The sequence below is a fragment of the Petaurus breviceps genome, unplaced genomic scaffold (genome assembly GCF_028583685.1).
Source record: "Petaurus breviceps papuanus isolate PSGF00001 unplaced genomic scaffold, PetGlider_PUasm1.0 191, whole genome shotgun sequence".
Lineage (NCBI taxonomy): Eukaryota > Metazoa > Chordata > Mammalia > Diprotodontia > Petauridae > Petaurus > Petaurus breviceps.
In genome coordinates this window covers 3914636-3937747 of record NW_027185811.1, presented here as the reverse complement: position 1 = coordinate 3937747, position 23112 = coordinate 3914636, and the positions used below count along the sequence as shown (strand labels likewise).

The 23112-nt window shown below is 43.8% G+C and overlaps 2 protein-coding genes across 2 annotated transcripts in view; one reads left to right on the top strand and one right to left on the bottom strand.

Annotated features, from left to right (window-relative positions):
* Nucleotides 1–16026, top strand: part of CCDC65 (coiled-coil domain containing 65) — a 21765-nt gene extending 5739 nt beyond the window's left edge. The window contains exons 3-8 of the mRNA XM_069092634.1: nucleotides 5005–5174; nucleotides 9448–9586; nucleotides 10796–10993; nucleotides 14420–14638; nucleotides 14966–15118; nucleotides 15222–16026. Of these exons, the coding sequence (XP_068948735.1) occupies nucleotides 5005–5174; nucleotides 9448–9586; nucleotides 10796–10993; nucleotides 14420–14638; nucleotides 14966–15118; nucleotides 15222–15521 (1179 nt within the window). The 3' untranslated portion in view covers nucleotides 15522–16026. The remainder of the gene's footprint in view (nucleotides 1–5004; nucleotides 5175–9447; nucleotides 9587–10795; nucleotides 10994–14419; nucleotides 14639–14965; nucleotides 15119–15221) is intronic.
* On the bottom strand, nucleotides 16006–19459 carry FKBP11 (FKBP prolyl isomerase 11). Its single transcript, XM_069092635.1, is given in 8 exon segments — nucleotides 16006–16239; nucleotides 17354–17424; nucleotides 17774–17807; nucleotides 18278–18365; nucleotides 18750–18815; nucleotides 19015–19172; nucleotides 19175–19198; nucleotides 19201–19459. Coding segments are annotated over 8 exon segments (903 nt in total). The 5' UTR covers nucleotides 19445–19459; the 3' UTR covers nucleotides 16006–16021.
* Nucleotides 19460–23112: the final 3653 nt, after the last annotated feature.

Sequence of the window (23112 nt, the reverse complement as noted above, 5' to 3'; positions counted from 1 at the left end):
TTTCTTATTTTTTTTAAAGCAATTGGGGTTAAGTAACTTGCTCAAGGTTACACGGCCAGTTATTTCTGGGTGTGGTGCTAAGTATCTGGGCCGGGATTGATCCCCAGGTCACCCTGACACTGGAGCCGGTGCTCTTACTCACTGTGCTACCTGGCCGCCCCCCTCGTTTCTAAAATATGTAGCGAATTGAGTCAAATTTACAGAATACAAGTCATTCCTCAATTTATAAATGGTCAAAGGATATGAGCAGGCAGTTTTCAGAGGAAGAAATTAAAGCTATCTGTAATCATGAAAAAATGCTCTAAATTACTATTGATTAGAGAAAGGCAAATCAAAACAACTCTCAGGTACTACGTCACACCTATCAGATTGGCTAACATGACAAAACAAGAAAATTATAAATGCTGGAGAAGATGTGGGAAAATTGGAACACTAATGCATTGTTGGTGGAGTTGTGAACTGATCCAACCATTCTGGAGAGCAATTTATAACTATGCCCCAAAGGCTATAAAAATGTGCATACCCTTTGATCCAGCAATACCACTTCTAGATCTGTATCCCAAAGAGATCATAAAAATGGGGAAAGGACCCATATGTGCAAAAATATTTATAGTAGCTCTTTTTTGTTATGGCCAAGAATGCAAATTGAGGGATGCCCATCAACTGGGGAATAGCTGAACAATAATAATTGTGGTATATGAATGTAATGGAATACTATTGTGCTATAAGAAATGATGAGCAGTTGGGCTTCAGAAAAACCTGGAAAGTCTTATATGAACTGGTGCTGAATGCAGTGAGCAGAACCAAGAGAACACTGTACACAGTAATATCCACATTGTGCAATGACTAACTTTGATAGACAACTAAGACAACTCCAAAAGACTCTGATGGAAAATGCTATCCACATCCAGAGAAAGAAGTATGTACTCCGAATGCAGATTGAAGCAGACTGTTTGCTCTCTCTCTTTTTTTTCTTCCTCCTGGTTCCTCTCATTCATTCTAATTCTTCTTTACAACATGACTAATGTGAAAATATGTTTAATAAGAATGTATATGTGGAGCTGATATCAGATTGCAAGCTATCTTAGGGAGGAGGAAGAGGAGGAAGGCAGAGAAAATTTAAAACCCAAAAGCTTATGGAAGTGAATGTTGGAAATGAAAAATAAATAAATTAGTTAATTAAAAAAAATTAGCTAGTGATACGCTCGTGTTTATAGCCAGCAAAGAAGGAGCAAGTAGACTGGGGAAGGGAGAAGACTGAAGGTAAGAGAGAGTAGGGAAGATTGGGAGTAGGGTGAGATGGGCAGGATTCTTCTGGAGAAGATGGGTGTGTATGGGATCAGAGGTGCATGTGGAGGATTTTACCTTGGCTAAGAGAAAGGTTCCCTCTTCCTTTGAGACATTGGTGAGTGAGGACATAACAGGGGAAGATGGGTGAATGATATAAGATGAAGAGAGAAGAAGGAGCTTTTAGCAAATGACCTCAGTTTTTTGGGTGAATTATGAATGGAAGTTTTCAGCCTAGAGGATGCCAGGAGAAATCTGAGGATTAGTAAAAAGATTTGGAATAGCTGTTGTGGTGAATGGGATAGGAATTAGAGAGGTGTAAAAGGATTGTCTTGAAAAAAATCTCAAGTGGGATAAGGGAATACTTGAGATTATTTAACATACATTTTTAATGGACACAATCAGCAAGGGTTTGTGATTTTTCTCTAGCTCCATTCAGGAGCATATAAATAGGAGTGAAAGAAGGGGATTATAGAGTAAGCCAAGGCTAGGGTTTGGCAAATCATCATCAGTAATAGGACAAGTGATCAGAGGACATGAGTGTGCAGAGCTGAACTGATACACTAAGAGATAAAAGTTCAAAAAAAAATGCATAGCCTTTAGCTTCTTCCATGGCAGAAGTTAAACTAATCATTGTCACAAAGATAAGTCACTTAGAAAGAATCGAGATGATTTAAACCCCCTCAATTAAATAGACCAAGGCAACCAAATCTAATCCCCCTAAAATCCAACCAAGAAACTCAGCCTGATGACACCAGGTTCTGAGCAATTAGAGTTTTCACAAGAGAAATATTAGACTACTACCTGCCCCCAGGTTCTCATTCATTTCCTCTCCCAGAGCACAGGCCTTTCTCCTCTAGGCATTTGCTATTTCAATCCAACATCATGATATTTCATGTCTTAGGCTAATGATGGGGTTGGTTATACTGCATGACCTCTGAGGTCCCTTCTAATTCTCATATTAGGGATGTATGAATGATCCTTATGACATCCTACAATCCTAAAGTTAAGGCAGTCTAAATGAGGAAGGTTCTGAATTGCTCAGCAAAGCTGCCAGGCATCTTTACACTCATGGAGTAGAGCCCTTATTAAAAACTTTCAGAGAATCCCCATTCACAGCATATCTACCAGGCAAAGAGATTACTTGGGGTCCATATCACAATAGGTCAGTAGACTCTGTTAGATTTTCCTTGGATGCCACAAGAATGGGTAAGAAAAGGTGGAAACCAATCAAACAATAAACATTTGTTAAGCACTTAATATTTTCCAGGCAGGCATTATACTAGGTGCTAGGTATGCAAATACAAAGAATGAAATAATCCCTGTATGCAGGTGAGTCAGGTACATCTAGAAATATATGCAGAACAAATACAGAGAATATATGAATAAATGGGAAGTAGCTGAATAGAATGTAATTTGGGAGGGAGAAAACTAGGAGCTGGGGGATCAGGAAAGGCATGATGTCTTGAAGGAAGGCTTTTGGATCTCCCCTGAAATTGCTCTCTCCAAATTTACCAGTGATCTCTTAATTGCTAAATCTGGGGGTCTTTTCTCAGTACTAATCCTTCTTGACCTTCAGAAGTGACCCTTTTGACCGCTCTCTCCTCCTGAATACTCCTTCCTCTCTAGGTTTTCATAACACTACTCTTATACATTGCCTTTTACTTGTTTTGTTGCCCTTTATTGCTTATTATTGCTTGTTGCTAACTTATCATCCACACCATATTCCCTAACTATGAGTGTTTTTCTATGTTCTGTCTTAAGCCATCTTCTCTTTTCCCTCTATGCTTTCTAAGTAACCTCATCAGTTTTTATGGGTTGACTATCATGTCTATGCAGTTGATATCTAAATCCATATATCTCGTCTCTACCCCGAGCTTCAGTCCTGTATCACCATTTGGACACTTCAAACTAGAAGTCTTAGAGACATTCTGGACCTCTGAAACTTTTCCACTAAACCTTCCTCTCTTCCAAACTTCCCTATTTCTGTAGAAGGCACTGCCATCCATCTGGTCTCCAAGGCTTGTAATCTTGGCGTTATTATGGATTCCTCCCTCACTCCATGTATCTGGTCAGTTGACAGATCTTGTCATTTTGATGGTTACAATATCTCTCATATATACACGTGTGTATGTGTGTGTATGTATGTATATGTATGTATGTGTGTGTCTCTAACTCTTCTAAAGGATCTAATATGGTCTCTAAGTCTGTGTGTAGAGAAGAAAAGAGGGTCTAGCGCCTTGGGAAATGGTCACAAGGGGTATGGCGTGATGTAGATGATACAGCAAAGGAAATTGAGAATCAGTGGATGGATGGGTAGGAGGACAACCAGGACAGAATTAGTATCATAAAAATTCAGGAGGAGAGGGAAGTCAGCATTGTCAAATGCGAAAAACAGAAAGGTCAGGAAGACTGTGGACTAAGAAATGACCATTAGATATGGCAATTAGATAGTTGGTAACTTTGGAGACAGCAATTTGAGTTGAGTGATGATGAGATTTGGAGCCAGATCACAAAAGACTGAGTAATGAAAAAAGGGCAGCTAAGTGGCCTGGTGGATAGAGCTTGGGGTCAGTAGTCAGGAAGACCTTAGTTCAAATCTGATCTCAGACACTTATTAGCTATGTGACCCTGGGCAAGTCACTTAAACCTTGTTTGCCTTGGTTTCCTCATCTGTAACATGAGCTGTAGAAGGAAATGGCAAACCATTTCAGTATCTTTGACAAGAAACCCCCAGATGTGGTCATGAAGAGTCAGACACAAGTGAACCACAACCACAACAACAAAATGAAAAGAGAGGAAATGGAATTAATGAGGGTAGGTAGCTTTTTTTTTTTTAGAGGGTTGGCTGAGAAAAGGAGGTGAAATATAGAACAATAGATTGAGATAGGGTCTAGTGAAGTGGTTTGTTTTTTTTTTAAGGATTGGGGAGACTTAAGAATGTTTGAAGGCATTAGGGAATGATTGCTATGGAAATGTTGAAGCTTTCAGAGTGCAGGGGATGATGTGGTAGAAGTTTGCTGGTGAGACTTGGAGGGGATGGGATCCAGCGCACCATCAAGGGCCATTATTGGCAAGGAAAAGGACTACCTCATTATCAGAGGCTAAAGAACAGGAGGAAAGAACAGGGCATGATGTCAAGCTATCTTGAGATAAAGAAAAGAGAGTAGGAGGGAGCTGGCCTCAATTTTCTCATTAAAAAGGTGAATTCTTCAGCAGAGAGATGGGGGAAGGGTGTGGGAGACTTGGGAAAAGAGGAAGTTTTGGAATAGACTATTACTTATGACAGTGAAAGAGAGATCTGGTAACTGGCATAATTTGTTTTTTTTTTTTAATTCTCATTGCTCGAGGAGGGAAGAATAATACTCCTTGATTTCATTCTTGTTTTTCATTCAATTTGTGACCCAGTACTTCCAAAGCTCATATGAGGTGACAGAAAAAAACCAACAATACCAGCAAACCATTGCCCTCATGCTACTTTCTGAATGAGCCCATGGCTAGCCAGCAGTCTGTAGCTTCATTTTTATTCTTTCTTTCCTCTCCTTCCCTCTTTCTCTCTCCTCTCCTTTTTCCCCCTTTCATTCCTGCCCTTTCTCCTTTCCCCCTTACTCTCTTTCTCTCCCCCTCCTCTCCTTCCCTCCCACACCCCCCTACCATCCCCCATCCCATGTACAGGAGTAGAGGTGCCATAACGGTAACTGGTTACTTCTTCCCCAGTCTTTAGCTAAGGACCTGACGGAAGCGGAAGCTCAGTATGCTCATGCCCTTCAGGGTCACTTGCACAATGTGGACCAGCTCCTAGCGCTCCAGAGAAGCCGCCTGGCCTATCTGGAGGAGTGTTATAATGAAGAGTTGGAGGCTCTCAGCAAAGAATTCGAGACTGAAAGGTAGAGGCCCAGGGAGGGGGCTGGCTTGGGGTGGGGAGGGGGAGGTTGGGGGCTGGAGGGGAGCACGCAGAGAGAGAGGAGGGAACTGTGAACAAGTGGTGGGAGTTCTGGGGGGACCCAGCACGATCCCAAGAAGTTTCTGGGCCAGACCAAAGCTGCTGAACTAATTAAAGAAGTTACTGGCATCACGTTTGGCTTTTTTTCACTTTTAGACTTCAATCAACACAAGCTTGTCTGTGTGCAAGGCGCCGTGTCAGGCGCTGGAGATACAAAGAAAAAATGATTCAGTCTTTGTCTTCAAGAAGTTTACAGTCTAGTTAAGAGGGTAAGACAGGAGTGAGGAACCTTCGGCAACGTGTACCCTCTAGGTCCTGAAGTGCAACTCTTTGACTGAATCCAAACTTCACGGAACAAATCCCCTTAATAAAAAGATTTGTTCTGTAAAACTTGGTCTCAGTCAAAAGGCCATAGCCAAGGACCTAGACCACATGTGGCCTCAGGTTCCCCACCCCTGGGGTAAGACATAAAACAAAGCACACAAATGCAAAAGTCAAACTGAGAATCATGACAGATTGAAGGAGAAAAGTGTCCTAGATGTGGGGATTAGGAAGGCTTCAGGGAAGAGAGAAGAGGAAGGCAGGAAAGAAATAAGCCTTTATTAAGCACCTACTATCTTCCAGGCACTGAGCTAAGGATTTTACAGACATTATTTCATGTGATCCTTATAGCCACTCTGGAAGGTAGGTGTTAATATTACCCCCAGGGTCATGCAGCTAAGTATGTGTCTGAAGCTACATTTGAACTTGGGTCTTCTGGACTCCAGGAACAGCTCTCGATGTCCAGGGACAGAACCCAAGGTATTTCTTACATTGAGAAAGAGGCGAAACTAGTGAAGGAAAATGAGGAGTAACCAGAGCCTATAGGAGAACTAGTAGAGAGCAGGGCCACAGGAATCAGGGTTTCCAAACTTAGCTGTGGCCCCCCCATTTGTTACAAAAGAATTGGGGAGCCCCACTTTTCATAAAACAGTCTACATGGATGATTTTCTTAGCTTACATTTTATTCAAATAAAATTAAGAACTTATACAAGTTTTACAAAAAATAAAAAACAAATTAAAAAAATAAATAAAAAATCAAACATACAGTAAACATAATGTAACATAATTTCTTTATTAATAATTTCACTTATATTTTCCTATTTCTAACTTATAAAAATAATAGCGAGAATAAGATTGTTAATAGATAAGTAGACTTGTTTCTTAGTGTTAAGTTTCTGAAAAACAAGGCATAACAAAACTGAAAAGACAAATGAAGAATGATTCAGGGCAGCTTCTGGCTGAATGTGGACACTCAGGTTATGGAACACCATAGTTAATGGCAGACTTTCCTGATGTGTTGGCCAGTTTTACTGAACTGTGGGTTTTACTCTTTCGGTTCTCTGGAAGGGAAACTCCTTTTTACCCATAGCCAAAACATCAAATGCTTGTTTTCATGTCCTTTTCATACGTCTATTAACTATTCTTGTTCTAGTAGATAAGATGGGAAAGTATCACATTTATTTGATACTACACTAAAGGACAGATGAACTCTGATCAATAGCAATGACTCATCTCGGCCCTAGAAAGCTAGTGAGGAAACATACCTTTCTGCTCGTAGTAGAAGTGAGATGATACAGGAACAGAATAAAACTTACCTTTTCTCCCCCATCTCCCCCATGAACAAGTATCCATCACATGGGGGGGAGGGGAGAAGACCAATAAACAAACCCTGCAACACATATGCAGAGTCAAACAAACAAAAAAATATCCTTATATTGGCCAAGTCCAAAAATGCATGTCTCACTCTGCATATCTAGACTATCACCTCTCTGTCAGAAGGTGGGCAGCATTCTAAATCATCTCTCCTCTGTAATCGTGGTTGTTCACTTGCAATATTCTTGATATAGTAGAAATTGTTTTCTTGGTTCTGCTTACTTCACTCTGCATCAGTACAGTGATACTTCCTCCCAGACCAGAGGTTCTCAAGCTTATTTGGCCTACTGCCCCCTTTAAAAAAATACTCAGTGCCCCCTAGAAATCTTCTTTCTTTAACCCTTTAAAGTTTTTTTTAAATTTGCATCATTTCAAAAAATAAAGTTTTTTTAAAAAGATTAAATTTAATGATTTATTGTAAATTTGTGGGGTTTTTCCTGCATTGAAATTTTGATGATGCAATATTACATCATGTAACCATATAGTATTGTATTATAAACAAGTCATTACATACACATATTCCTGACGATGCATGTTGGACTTCTGGACAGTGTGTGACATGTTCACCTTTTCTCATAGGTATTTTGGAATTATTCTCTAGTTATAGATATGTGCCTTAGGCATCACTGGCTTCATAATAGCTCTTTATATTTCTTTTGTTTAGTCATTTTTCCAAGCAATCTGCTCTGGGCAACCCAGCATTGCTGGCCTAGTCAAGACTTCTGGGGGTTAAGTCTATGATCTCAGATTATCTGGCAGACCTCTGAGTTGCTGTCCAGGTTGGAGGCTGTATCTATAATCTTGCCCTGGGAGATCCCTTGCTTGGGGTTCTGGATTCTGAATCCAAAATTCTTCTGGCTCCTTCTGGGAGACCCCATGCTACTGACCTGGGTTGGAGGCTGAGTCTGAGATCAGAACCTTTGGGTGTTCCCATGCTGCTGGCCAACCTCAGGGATCTGGGTGCTGAGTCTGAACTGTTAGTCCCAGGGAGACTTTGAGTTGCATGCCTAGGGGTCAGAGGGAGGCCAAGTCCGAGATCAGCTCTGGGCCTCCTCAACATTGCTGGCCTAGGTCTGGGCTTTGAATGTTGAATCCATGATTCCAGCCCACCCTCTGTTCCATTTCCTTGCCTGAAAGTCCATTTTGAGATCTTGGGCTGAAAAGATAACGCACTGTATTTTCTTCTTTCACTTTTCTGATCATCTTAGTGTAGTATTCTTTTGATCACTGTTGGAATAGTTGGGGGAAAGATGAGCTGTACGGCTTTCTCTTATTCCGCTATCTTGGCTGGTCTTCTGTGACATATAGTTTTTGACTGGCAGATGTCACTCTGTCATTTGGTTTGGCTGGATTGTTTTTACTTTTTGCAAAGGATTCCAGGGTGGGGGGCAGGTTAGAGTGATATTTTAGGAAACGAATGTGGCACGGTACAATTGAATCCATTGGGTATCACTGTCACAACTTGTTTAGCCACCCCCCTCCCCCCATCTGTAGGATTTTGCTTTAGTTTTCCCCCAGATCTTTGCTAGAACCACTTTTCATGAAGATTTTCAAAGAGGACGACAAGAGGGCTGTGAACTCTGTCCCAAAATAACTTTTGCTCCTGATTTCCCAGTTTCCCTTCAGGGTTTAGAACCTCAGTCATCCTTGACTCCTTCAACAAAAGACACATTTAATAAGTCACCAAGACTTTTTCATTGTTCCTTTGCATAGTTCTCCACTCGGACCCTTCCTTTTCACAAACACAATCCCAGCTCTAGTTCATGCCTCATCATCCTGCACCTAGACTATTGCTATAGTCTCTTGCTCTCCCTGCCTCTTCTGTTTCTAAGCCATCCTGCTTGTGGCCACTAGACTAATGTTCTGAAGGCAACTCTTGGATTGTATCCCTTCTCTCCTCAAAGATCTGTAGCAATGTCTTGATGCTTACTGAGCAAAGTCCACACTAAGCTAGCTATTCAAGGTCATCTGGAATCTAGCCCTGTTTACATTTCCAGCTTTATCTCCCAGCACTTCTTTATAAGAACCTGGTGTTGTAGTCAGTCTTAATTATTTACCACTTTGTTCTTGTTTTTCCCTCTGCCTGGAATGACTCTCCTCTACCCATCTCTAGGTCTAAACCCAGATCCATCCATCAAAGCCCAGCTAAGATGCCAGTTCTTCCATAATCTGGTCCATGCCCCAACCAGAAATGATTACTCCTGCCTCTGCACTACTCATACTGTCTCATGTTGTAAATGTTCCCCTATTAGACTGTTAACTCTCTGAGGTCAGAGACCATCTTGGGTATCTTTCTATTTCCTTGTATCATCTAGCACAGTGATCTTGACTTAGTAGGCAGTCATTTTCTTAGTTTGAATGGATAACTCAGTGACTGTATGGGCAAGGAGGGGGATTAAATGACCCCTTGGAGAATTTGTCTGGACTTCATTTCCATCTAACTTAAGAGTCCATGCCACGAGTCTCCCTCCCTTTTGGAACTCCCTGCATCTGCTTCTTCCTTTTCTCTGTAAATCCCACAGGAGGATGATCATTGACCAACACGAGAAAGAAATGCGCTACCTCCAGGATGTTTACTTGGCCATGGAGCAAAACTTCACAGAAACTGAATATGAAGCTAAACTGGAGTTCCAAAGCATGTGGGATGACCTAAAAAATAAGGTAAGGGGGGAAGACAAGTGGGGAGGCATTAGGAGAGCCGCTCACCCAAGACAGCTGGAGGGGCAGGAAATCCCTTCCTCTGGCCCAGACTGTTAAGAAACACCTCTGGTATCCACAGAGTTATTATCATTTCTTTTTTCTTTTTCACTTTTTGGAGGACAATTGGGGTTAAGTGACTTGCCCAAGGTCACATGGCTAGTTTTTGTGTTAAAGTGTCTGAGGCCAGATTTGAACTCAGGCCCTCCTGACTCCAGGGCCAGTGCTCTATTCACTGTGCCCCCTAGCCACCCCTAGTTATTATCATTTCTATGGCTGCTCCTACATGTAACCCTGCTACAAGGCAACGACATCTACTGAACCATCAGGAAAATCAGATGGAAGGGGAAGCTCCAAGTCTTTACTCTCACAATGGGGTGACACATGGGAAGAGTAGACCACAAGCATTTGTGCTAAGCATGGCGGATATGAAGACCAAGCCTCCCTTGTGCCCACTACCAAAAATATCCCCAGTCCCCGCACTCAAGAAGTTCAGACAGTGTCTCTCCAGCAGTGTACAAACAAGCTCCACAGAGGATAGACAGGAGGTAATGGAAGAAGGAAGGCACGAGAATTAAGGGAGATCAGGAAAGCCTTCTTGCAGAAAAGAAGATTTTACCTGGGATTTGAAGGAAATTGGGGAAGCTGGGAAATGGAGATGAGGACAATGACAAAGGAAATCACATCAGTAGAATTTTAGGGCTGGAAGGAATAGATAATTAGAAATCATTTTTCTTGAGACTCTTTTTACAGATGAGGAAAGCAAGGCCCAGGAAAAATGAAGTTATTTACCCAGGGTCACACAGCTGATGATAGTCAGAAGTAGAAGCCAGGTCTCCTTAATTTCCATGGAATTGGGCATACTTTCTCTTATACCATTGCAACCAATGCTAATAAAGGAGAGCAGAGGTAGGAGGGCAGAGCTGCTAGATAAAATGCTAGATTTGGAGCAAGGAAGATCTGGGTTTCGATTCTTCCTCTGACACTAGCTTTGTGGCTTAACCTCCTAAGTCTCCATTTTCTCATCTTCAAAGTGGGACAACTCACAATGAAGCTCAAATGGGACAACATTCCATCCAGCATTATCCCGTATTATAAGTGTCTGATATCAGGGAAGAGAGAGGGCATTAATAGTTTGTATAAAGTGCTGCTTATTTCTGGGCCATTTTCTAGAACCTGGAGGAGAAGCACTTCCTACGAATGCAGTTAGAAAGCACAGTGGAAGATCTGTGGAGAAGGTTCCAGGAGGCACTGAAGAATTATACTGATGCCACTGAAGATCGGAAGCTTGCCTTCGAGACCCTGAAGACTAAGGATGAGAAAAGCTCAAAAGAGATAGAGATGCAGATGAAAAAGCTGCAGAAGATCCAGGTGGGTACTGTTAATCAGAAATCCCCAGTTTTCGTGTCTGTATGTGTGATGCCTCTTCCTACCTGTCACAGAAATCGGAAAGATCGCCACAGGGGTCAGTCAGGCCAGGCTACACACAAAGCTACAACATAGCCAACTTGGAGACCTCCAAGGAGAGGGAGAGGCTGCCTATTCCATTTTGGGGTTAGTCCTATGGGGTGGATTTTTTTTGTATTCAAGTGCAAAACTTCCTATTTATCCCCACTGAATTTCAGCTTAATAGATTCAGCCCAGAGGTTCTTAACATTGCATCATGGGTCCCTTTGGTAGCCTGGTGAAGCCTATGGACTCCTCCTCAGAATAATGTTTGTTTCCTACGTTTATAATGAAGGAAATGCTAAATTTTAGTTAGTGGTTAATGAATATAAACATGTTATTTTTCCCCATTCAAGTTTACAGATGCCCTGAAATCTATCTTCACCTTGGGGATTCATGGATTATATTTTAAGAACTCCTTCTTGGGCCTGTCATGATGTTTATTTTTTTGTTGTTGTTATCAAGTTTCTGTCATCCATTATATTAATTATTCCTTCCAGTTTTGTAGCATCTGAAAATTTGATGAGTATATCATGCAATGCCTTTATCTAAATCATTGACAAAAATGTTAAAAAGCACCAGGGCAAGTCCAGACCCCTGGGGCACTCCCCTGGAGACCTCCTGCCATACTGACATTGAATTATTAACACTACTCTTAAAGTCTGGCCATCCAACTAATTCTGAGTCCATCTGATTGTGTGATCTTTCAGTCCATATCTATCTTCCCAACAATAAATTCTTTATCAAAAACTTCAGTGAAATCTAGGTAAAATATATCCACATCATTCTCCTCTTCTATTAGTATAGTAATCCTGTCAAAAAAAGGAAATGAGGCTAATCTGGTATGGCTTGTTTCTTATGAGGCCATCCTTGCTCTTTAAAAACACGATTTCCCAGGGAGGCTAGGTGGAGTCAGGAGGACCTGAGTTCAAATCTGGCCTCAGACACTTAATGCTTGCTAGCCTTGTGACCTTGGGCAAGTTACTTAACCCCAATTGCCCTGCCCTCAAAAAGCAAAAAAACAAAAACAAAAACTCAACATGGCTTCCCTTTTGGGATAGTCACCAATTATCTCTTTAAATTTTTTTTATTTTATTTTTTTCTTTTTGGAGGGGGAAGGTAGGGCAATTGGCTAGTTTTGTGTTAAGTGTCTGAGGCTGGATTTGAACTCAGGTCCTCCAACTCCAGGGCAGGTGCTCTATTCACTGCGACACCTAGCCGCCCCTTATCCCTAGCCCCCTTTCTTAATCCATAACCCCCTCCTTCCATTTTGCAGGGAGACCTCATCCTCAGACTTGCTGAAATATGTAGGAAGTTTGAGACAGAGGAAGAGAAAGTTCTACCCTTCTATTCCTCAATGTTGACGACAGACGAATTGCAGGAAGTGCAATTCACTTCAATACCTAGCCATTCCTGGCTCCTCCCCCCCCCCCAATCATCTCTTTAAATGACCTTTTCCAGAATTTTGAGTCAAGTTCACTGGCTTGTAGTTTGCAGACTTGAGATGTTTCCCTTGTCATCCTATGGTTCCTCTCCCATTTTCTATGATCTTCCAAGTATCAATCAATCAGTCTCAACTGTTGGGTCTTTTGGGACTGTTTTGGGTATAGTCCATCTGAGTCAGCAGGCTTAAAATCACCAAAGGCAGTAAGTAGTCTCCTAATGTTTTCTGATGTAGCTTAGTTACTTATCAGCTCAATGCTAGTCTTTCTTGAACTATCATTTCCAGGACAAAGGTCCAATCCCCTTTGCAGAGAAATCAGAAACAGAATAATAATTAAGCAGCTTTGCTTCCTCTCCTTGGTCAGTTATCATTGTTCTATCCACCCCAAGCGATGGTCCTGCCCCTTCTTCAATCTTTTTTGTCCAGTATAATTTTTGCTTTTTTTTTTTTTTTGGAGGGCACTTGAGATTAAGTAACTTGCCCAAGGTTACACGGCTAGTTTTCTTGTGTGGGTGTTAAGTGTCTGAGGCCAGAACCAAACTCAGGTCCTCCTGACTCCGGGGCCAGCGCTTTACTCATTGCACCACCTAGCCACCCCTGTCCAGTGTGATTTTAAAAGCCCTTTCTGTTGTCCTTATGTTCCTTTAGCAACCACAGTGCATCCTGAGCTTTAGCATTTTTAACACCGTTTATCAGGACCACGCCACACTCATTTATCTCGTTATCTGGCCTTGCTCCCTTCTTCTGGTCATTTCTTTTTTTTCAGTCTAAGTTGGATGGTGAATTCCCAGTGCAGCTGCATTGGACTCTTCAGACAAATCCCAAATTTTCTGCTCACTGAAATGTACATCTTCAGAATTTCATTCTTGAGCATCTCCCATCCCTCCTGACTTCAGACTGACTTACCCTGAATGAAGCATTTTGGTCCATGGGATTCCCCATCTCTTTCCTCTGAACCCACTGAAATCTGTTTGCTCCAAATCTAGGACATATGTCAGACTACTCAGTTTTCCTCTCCTTTGTCACAAACTCTAAGATGGAATAGTCACATCCCCTTGACATTCCTATCACTTCCACTTCAGCAACTAGCTCCTCTGTTAGAATCAGATTCAGAATAGTGCCCCCCTCCCTTGCTGATTCGTCCATACAGAGGATGAAATTATCATTGAGGCAGCTCAAGAAGTCATGAGATATTCTGCTTTTGATGGAGAGAGAGCTTTAGCAGATGTCTGGGTCACTAAAGTTCCTCATCACGCCCCATGCCAGATTTGTGGTCTGTTTCCCAAACTTGCCACTATTTCTTCTTTTGGTCCAGGTGGATTATAGTATACTGCAATGATGAAATCACTTGTATTTCTCCCTCCTTTGGCATTCATCCAAAGACTCTGACATACCGTAATTCCTCCTCTGCCGTATTTCATCACAAGGATACCTTCTTAAAAAAAAAAAAACAATGCTATCTCACTACCCTTTTTAATCTATTCTGTTTGTTTTGAATAAGGTATCCCAGTCATGGTTGTGAAGCAGCTAGGTGGCTCAATGGAGAAAGCACTGGGCCTGGAGTCAGGCAGACCTGAGTTTAAATCTGGGCAAGTCATGTCACCTTTGTTTGCCTTAATCCGATGAAGCAGGAAATGGCAAAGCACTCCAGTATCTTTGCTAGGAAAACCCCATGGATAGTATAGTCTACGGTGTCACAAGAGTCAGACATGACTGAATGACTGGACAACAACCAGTTATGGGTTTCATCAAACTCCTACAATTGGTTCTCATTTCAGTCACCACACCTGTCACTGGGTAGCATTTTAGGATCTGTCTCTCCTTTAGCCTGTTTTTCTTGAGCTACAAAATGAAGGATGAAATCGTGTTTCTGGCTCTAAGATTTTGATCCACTCTCTGTTAACCAGGACTCCATTGCTCTCCTTCGGGGCAAAATCTTGATGCACACCCGTGAGAATGAGGAACAAAACCAACATATTTGGGTAGACAAAGACCTGGTCCAGAGGCAACTGCAAAAACTCAAGCAACAAATGAATCGTGCTCGGGCAGAGGCTCGGCGCAACCTGGCCAAATTGACGTGGGAGAGTAACATCGCCCTCAGAGCTCTGAAAAAAATTGTTGAGAAGGTAGGAAATGGGACAACCTAATCCTCTCTCCCTCTCCCGTGTTGCCTTTCCCATTCTTCCCTCCCCCAATGTTCTGGACCTCTGCTCTTTGTCTGTGATCATCAAAAAGGTTTCCCTAGCCCCCCCCCCTTTTTTTTTGGGAGGGCAATCGGGGTTAAGTGACTTGCCCAAGGTCACACCGCTATTTTTTGTATTAAGTGTCTGAGACTGGATCCGAACCCAGGTCCTCCTGACTCCAGGGCTGGTGCTCTATTCACTGCGACACCTAGCCGCCCCTTATCCCTAGCCCCCTTTCTTAATCCATAACCCCCTCCTTCCATTTTGCAGGGAGACCTCATCCTCAGACTTGCTGAAATATGTAGGAAGTTTGAGACAGAGGAAGAGAAAGTTCTACCCTTCTATTCCTCAATGTTGACGACAGACGAATTGCAGGAAGTGGAGCAAAATGACCATGAGAAACCTACCCTAGAACTTGCTAAGGTGAGGTATCAGGGGAGAGGGCCAGGAGGGAAAACAAGGTAAAGGGGATTCTGCTCGGTGGTCCCAGCACTCATCTGGCCTTTTATTCCCCCTAAACTCCCAGCTGATGGAGAACTACATAGGCCTGGAGAATTTCTGGAAAAGGTATAACAAGGTAAAGCTGGAACAATTAAGCCTGCAGCAAAGACGAGCCCAACTGATGGAAACCAATGACAAGCTGAGGCATCTGCTCAAGCAGTACCTGGACAGTATCTCAGTGAGCGATGAAGTGCTGAGTCAGCTCAACCCACTCTTCATCGTCAACCAACGCAGCAACATCCCCCTGCCGCACATAGACAGTTCCCAAAAGCAGCCCATCTACAACGTCATCGAAGCTGCCCACGTGGCGTCCCGCACGCTGTGACACCCTTCATTGTCAGTGATGTCCTAGGGGAGCCAGCCTCTCCCTAACCCCCAGATACCTCCCCTCGGTTAATAGAAACTTTAATAGATATGAAATTTTCCATGAAGATCCTGGCTATGTCATAGCTTTGGGCTTCTTGTCAAGATACTGGTTAGAGTCGCACTGAACTATCACTTTAAAGGAAAGAAGGTCCTGTTTGGGGATTGTGTGAGGCCACTGACAAGTCGACTTATTGTGGTAGTCTAGGAGAACCTTGACCTCAGTCCCCAACCTGGCCCCTAAGCAATGTAGGGTCACAGGTAGCCTTTCGGACCTAGGTTTTTCATGGGAAAAGCCAAGGTTGAGTTTGGAATGGAAGAGGGGAAAATATGAGTAGATCATGGGGAAAATTTCCCACATCCCTCCTGCTACCCAAGGCCTAACTCTGAATGATTTTACCCACTCTCATCCCACTTACAAAGGCAGCCCAGAAGGAACAGGCGAATAAAAGGGAAGAGGTTTTATTTCTTTTTGCTTTTGTTTTTCTTCTCCTCTCTGAGCTTCTTCTTAGAGATCTTGGGGGTGCTGGCTTTGCTGTACAGGTAGTAGCCAATGAGACCCAGGAGGGCTGGCACCAGACACATGCCCAGAAGAGGAAAGAGAGTTTTCACCAGCTTTTGCCAGTAGCTGGCTCGTACCAAGGCGATCAATTCCACCTCAAACTGCAGCACTGCATCCCCTAGGGAGGCAGACAGGGTTTTACTGTCAGTCACTAGACATATTACCAGTGAACCAGAACCTGAAATGAAGATTGGGCCGCAGAGAAACCAAGCAATTGAGGTTAGGAAAACTTTAAAACTACTAATTCTAGAGCTGAAGGAATGACAGGCTAGAAGCAGAAAATGGCAGTAACACAATAACGGGGCCTGTTCTGAACCACCTCTAAGGCTAGCTTAGAGCAAGGAATTATCTCAGCACTTTCAAATCTCTTTGCCAATCTAAAAACAGGGAATTATGTGTTAGGATCCTCTCTGTTCCTCCCTCTCCAAATACAGCGAAAGGGACAGAATCTTTGCAGCAACTGAAAGTGGAGATAGAAGAAATTTATATCCCAACTACTGAGCCTACCCAATAAGAATGCTAGAATTCCTATAGACTCTTCCTAGGAATTTCAGTCTATTTCAGTAGAAGAGGAAGTGGCTTAAGAAGGATGAGGGGGAAGAAGAAAAGTAGTCAAGCCAGCAGAGACAGAGCAACGACAGTGGGTTTGGGAGGAGAACAAGGATAGGAGCGTGCTATGGATAAAGGAGTTTTATCCCAGGCCTAGAACCCTTTCCTTATCCCTACTCCAGCTTGGGAAGAGAATAAGAACAGTGGCCCCAAGACAGAATATTGTAGCTAATAGAGCGGATGTTATGGTCAGAAGCTGTACAAAAGGATACATGCTAGATGCTGGCAACTATTTGCTGAGAATTTTTTAAATGGTGGCAGGAACTCACAGTGTACTATTTATTTTTTTTAACCTGCTTGGATGTGATCATTTTTTAACAACCCTTTCCCTGAGGTTGTTTGGGAGAGAAAAGTCACAGATGGGAAAGATACAATGGGAAAGGTTTGGATCATAAGAAAACATGGGCAAGCAGGTCCTTGTGGCTCAGAGAAGCCAAGACTGGCCCCAGCAACCTTGACAGGTTATACTTCTTTTAGTCCCGAAAAGACAAGCTAACAAGAAGACATGAAAACTAGAGGCCCAAAGCATCACTCCCTCCCAAAGAACCAACCAACCCCTTTCAAGATGTAACCTAACCCAGCACTCAGGAGCTCAGACCTTGGAGGAATCCTGCTGCGTTTACCTGGGATAGATGGGGGGAATCCACGTTTTCCATAGGCCAAGTGAGGAGGGATGATTGCCCTTCGCTTCTCTCTAAGGGAGGGAACACAAGTCAAAGCCAGTGGGCAGGAAGGCCTCAAGTCCTGCAACATTCCCAAAGCCATCCCGATAACTTATGCTCTATAAAGAGTGAACAGTCAAAAGCCCAAGCTCTCCAAAATCTAACAAAACAGCCAGGGAGAAAGGAAGAAATATAGGCAATGGGCCCCCTGCAGAACATCTGAGTCCTGGCCTCTGGCCAATGTTTATCCAAGGTTTTTAAATTTTAATTCTTACCTCCCTACTTCATCCCCTTAATGCCTGAAACAGTTTTCTGCATTTGAGGTTTCAGTAATAGAAAAAAAAAGTGTTCCCAGGACCACCCCAACCCAATAATACTCACCCCACACACATGTCCAGCAGGCTCTGCTCCAGGCCTTAGCAATGGCAGGAAAACAACCAGGGAAAAGACACAACTGAATGGATATGGAAGTGAGGTCAAAGATTCTCCCACTTCTCTTCCCTCAAAGCATAAAAACTTTGGTTGCTCCCCCAACCCTTCCAGCTCTCTAACTTGGGATTTAGGGATAGGGGGACAAGGGATGTCACAATGAGTGAGGTTTGAATTATAGCCCCTTAGGTTTAAGCATATACTTCAGAATCACAAAGTGTTTTTGTCCTTCTCGTTTCCATCTCCACAACAAATCTATCCAGAGAAGTCCGGCACAAGTAAGCCCAAGAACCAGATTCCAAAAGCAGTCTGAGTGGGGTGGGGACCACAAGGATTCTGGGGTTTATAACTTGCCTTCACTGCCTCTGGAGGGCCAAGGTCAGATGCTAACCTGGGGTATATTACTAAAAGAGAACTAGACACAACATTTGGGCAAAAACCCTAGATCAAGGATACCTGGGATAACCTGCTTTTGGCCAAGTTCTATAACCAAGGGGTCTCTGGTTAGGGAGGTGTCAACGATCCGTCCATCTTCGAGGCTGCCCTGAGGGAGAAGACATTATCAGCAACCACCAAGACTACTTTACCCTGGGATTGAAGCCCCCCACACCTCCATCCTTGCCCTCCCCCAAACCTCAGTGAATCTACACCTGACCCCACTGGGAGGCAGCCTTGGGCTTATGGTGTTCAGGTACCGGGAGGGGACTGGAGAGGGAGCCCAAAGGGGGTTCGCCTACTCACAATAGTCCCAGGTGCCACATGGAACCCAGAGGACCCCTGGGTGGAGAGTAAGGCTTCTCCCGGCCACGTGCTCCGGGGGGGGGGGGGGGGGGGGCAGGGGCAGCTCCCACTCCCGTACCCCCTCGCCACGTGTCCCAGCCAAAGCTGACGTGTTTCTGTGGGGCCCCACCCCCAAACCCAGACTCACCGTATAATGAATGTGCAATGTATCTCCGAAAGCAGCGGGCTCACTGCAGGCCTCCGGGGGCTCTACCTGCGACAGAGCACGGGAGGCAAGGCTTGGTGGGAGGGAGGAGAAAAGAGGAGGGTGAAGCCCTGGGGGGCTCTCCCCGATACAGCCCACCCTCCCTCTCCAGGGGATCCAGGGCACCCCAACTTAGTGCCGAGCCACTGCCAGCCCAGAAGGAGGGGTGCGGAGGTGCCGGGGCGGGGTAGGGGTGCCCTCCTCTCACCAGGGTCTCCAGTTGGAGAGTCCGGATGGAACTTTCAGTTTCATCGCCCGGCTCCGCGAGGCTCCCTGAGCCTCCCAGCAGCAGCAGCAGCAGCAGCAGTAGCGGTGGCTGGAGCAGGAGGAGCTTGGGGGCCATGGCAGGACGTGGGGCGTGGGCACGCGTGGGCAATGGGTCTCACGGCCGAGGGGGGAGGCAGCGAAGAAGAACGGAGAGTCCTGGGAGCCCCAGCCAGGCTGGACAGGATGGGGAGGAGCGGGCTCCTCCTCCGCCACCCCTCCCTGTGCCCGGGCCCCGCCTCCCTGCTAGTTAGGAGACGGCTATAGGGAGGTCCTTTCCTTCCCCGGAAAAAAAGAAAAAGCCACCCCGAACCCAAGAGCAGATCGCGGTGACTCAAGCCTAAGTCAGGTTTGCTCCCAGCGAGGGGCCGCATGAAACGCACCGTCTACCGTCTGCACCGGCACCTCCCATTTTCTGGACCATTTCTACCACCCGTGTTTTCTGCTCCTTAGGCAACACATTGGGAATCGTAGAGGTCAGTTTTCTTTTAGGATTGGCTTGAGTGGATGCCCGACTCCTCCCACCTGGTTGGTACCCAACCGCTGGCAGGGGACCTGAGGATATTCTGGGGCCAGACTGCAGGAGGAAACGGCCCCGGGGCAGCTCCAAGCCTTCCTCCAACGCCCCACTCTCATTATCATAAGATCACAGAATTTGAGAGTTGGAAGGGCCCTTTGGTGGTCATTTGGTTCAACTCATAAACAAAAGTAATCTTCATTATAACACAAGTGACCATCCCGCTGACTAGTGTAGACTTCTAGTGAGGAGAAACCCACTGTGTGCTGAGGCAGGCCGTCTGCCTTTTGCACGTGTATTCTAAATTTGCCTCTTTGCAACTTCAATCCATTGCTTCTGGTTCTGCCGTCTGAGGTTAGAGGTCATAGTCCTTCCTTATGACAGTCGGACAATCCCTTCAAATACTTGGAGTTATCATGTTCTCGCTGAGTCTTTTCACCTCCAGGCTAAACACCCCCCCCCCCCCCAGTTCCCTCACCTTATCTCCATTCTGATTACCTTCCTCTGAACACTCTACAACTTATCCTTAAATTGTGATGCCCAGAACTGAACATAATACTCCAGGTGTGGTCTGACTAGGGCAGAATACTCACCTCCCTAATCTTGCATTGGAGGCCTCACTCAATGCAGCCAAGGATTACATTAGGGTTTTTTGTTTTTGTTTTTGGCTACCACATTACAATACAGACTCAGATTGAGTTTTTAGTCCAATGAAAACACACATCTTTTTCAAACTGCCATATGGATGTGGCCTCCATTCTGTACTTGTAAAGTTGAGGTTTTTTACCCAAATGTAAGACTTCACGTTTATCCCTATGAAATGAATCTTACTTCAGTCCAAAATGGATGCTCCCACCTCCTGGGGTGTATGAGATTGTCTATTGGGGTGCCAGACAACCAATGGGAAGGTGAGTTATCTGATCTGTCTGGTGATTAGCACAGTGAAGGGCACTGCTTCAATTACAACTTCCCTTCACCCACTATCAGCCAGTCCTCCCAAACTGTGCTTCCTTCCACCCCTTGCAGCATAAAAGCGAAGAGGAGAGGTTCAAAGGGGAAGAAATAGAGAGAAGAGGGAAAGAGAAGAGAGAGGGAGAAAGAGAAAAGACAAAAGGGGCAGGGAAAGAGACAAACGGGCAAGGCTAGTTTAGACAATGGAGCTGGGAAATGCAGCTTAGCCCAGCAATCTCATCCTCTGGCTTCTTGGGCACATGTGCAGATATCATGGAGCAGCTCAAGAGATGGTCCCTGATAAGATTTACACTTGTTGATTTTTTTTTTTTTTTTGCTTTCTGAAAGTTGTGGTATCACAATACTGGCACTTTTTTCTTTTGTTTTATTGATTTGGTTAAATGTAAACATATATGTCTAATGCACCATGTGATTTCACTAGAAAATTCCACTCTCACATGCAATTAGGTATTTATTTTGTAATAAGCAGTATGTAAATAGACTGTAAGCTTCTTGAGGATAGGCATTGTCTCACTTTTATATTTAAAAATGGCTTGTTGAACTAAATTGAATTGAGACAGAAGGGAGGATTTTTCTTTCAGCTGGGGTGAAGGCTTCATGAAGGAAGCAGGAAACCATAGATTTAAAACTGAAAGGGACCTTAGAAGGCATTTAGTGCAATCCCTTCATTTTTATAGATAAAGACACTAAGTGAAGCCAAGAAAGGTCACAGAACTCTACTTGAGCTAGACTTTGAAGGACAGTCATAGACAGAGAGGGGAGCTTGGGCAGAAGATATCAATGGTATCTTATCCATTTCAGCTTCATTCTAGCCTAAATCAAATTCTATCTTAGCCCATATTTCATTTGGTTTTTGTTCCTTGCTAGGTTCTCCACCTTTTTCAAGTGAGTTGACATAAATTGTTCATTTTTCCCCCCAGCTCAAGAAATTGCTTGAAAATTCTGTCTGTTTTGTGAATTTGGAGAAAGAGGTATGGGTAGTATACATTATGAGGCTTTATTTTTTTGAGGGAAGAATTTGGAATTGACTTATCAAATGTTCTTTCAATTTTCTAAAAATATATTCTAGAATTTTTCCAAGGGTTGAACCTATGGGTCTTTCTTTTCTGAAAATCAATACCCAACATTTGCTGCATGTCTGCAGGCTAGGTCACCATGCTAGGTAATTGTGGTAGGTAGGCATAGGGATACAGAAAGGTATACAACATGGTCACTTTTTAGGTAGTCTTTTCCCCTCCCCCTCCCTGTTAGAAGGTGAAGTCCTTGAGAGTATGAATTATTTCAGTTTTTCTTTTTGTATCCCCAGCATTTAGCACTGTGTTTGACATAAAATAATAATAATAATAATGCATCCATTCATTCATAGCACTCCAAAATCTGGCCCCAAACAACTTTCTAGCCTTACTTCCCTTAACCTTTTCTGTATCATAATCAAACTGGACTGCTTCCTGAACTTTTTTTTCCTGCTCTTTCCTAATTCGTACTTTTGCTTATGATATATGCACTCCATATCTGAAAAGAACATGTCCAATCATTAAAATCCTTTCCATCCTTCAAGGAGAAGGGAAGCTTTCACCAGTCTATGTAGGAGAAACATAGAAAGAAGACATGTCCCAAGCCTTAGGAAGAATTCCTGGAATTAAAATCCTTGATGGTTAAAATCTGTTCATTCTTTCTGAGGTGACTCAACAGTTGATTACCCCAATTCCTGTACAGGGAATCTACCAGCAGAGGGCAGCAGGAGCCCACAGATGCAACCTATACATGACTACTGAAACACTGGGAATGGATGGATTGGGATTGTTGCCAGATAAAAGTCTTCACTGCCCATTGAAAAGTGGGGGAATGGATGTATTCTGGTTGCTTGGGATATGAATCTGCCCGTTCTCGGTAGGGGTGAAATTCCTAGGATATCCTCCTTCCCATTTCCTCCCCTTCCCCCTGGAATGTCACCCACTCCTAGTGAGCATTCCTAGAGCACTCCTCCAGTGAAGGAAAGAAACCCTGTCCATCCCTGTGACTTCCTGCTCCATTCCCATTTGATTGTGGTATTTTCTCTGCTTGGTCAAAGCAGTTTGCTACAGTTGGAAGGGACTTTAGAGGTCATCTCCAAGCCTTTGGGCCCAGAGGAGTTAACTTGTCAAAGATCACACATTTAGCTCTCATAAAGCTGGACTAAATGACCTCTGAGAGCTCTTTCATCTTTAGAATTCTGACTGTCCTAGGCCTGAGATATCCCTGTCCTCTCCATCAAGAACTCAGGAAGGGGCTGGAATCCAGGACCTTAAAGGAGTTCAGAGTCTCCAAAACGAGCCCTCTGTCTCTTAACTTAAAAGACCCTAGACCTTAACGGTAACCCTAGAGTGGGTAATTATCAATGTTAGGGATGCCAAGCAAATATTCATTAGACCTAGATTAACCAAGAATCTCTATGTCCAAAAAACTAGCTGTCTTAATTGGGGTAAATTGTGGGGATGGGTGGAGACAGGTCATCTTGGTCTATTCTGAGGAAAAGATCTCTACAAGTACCTCATACATCTCAACTCTTACATC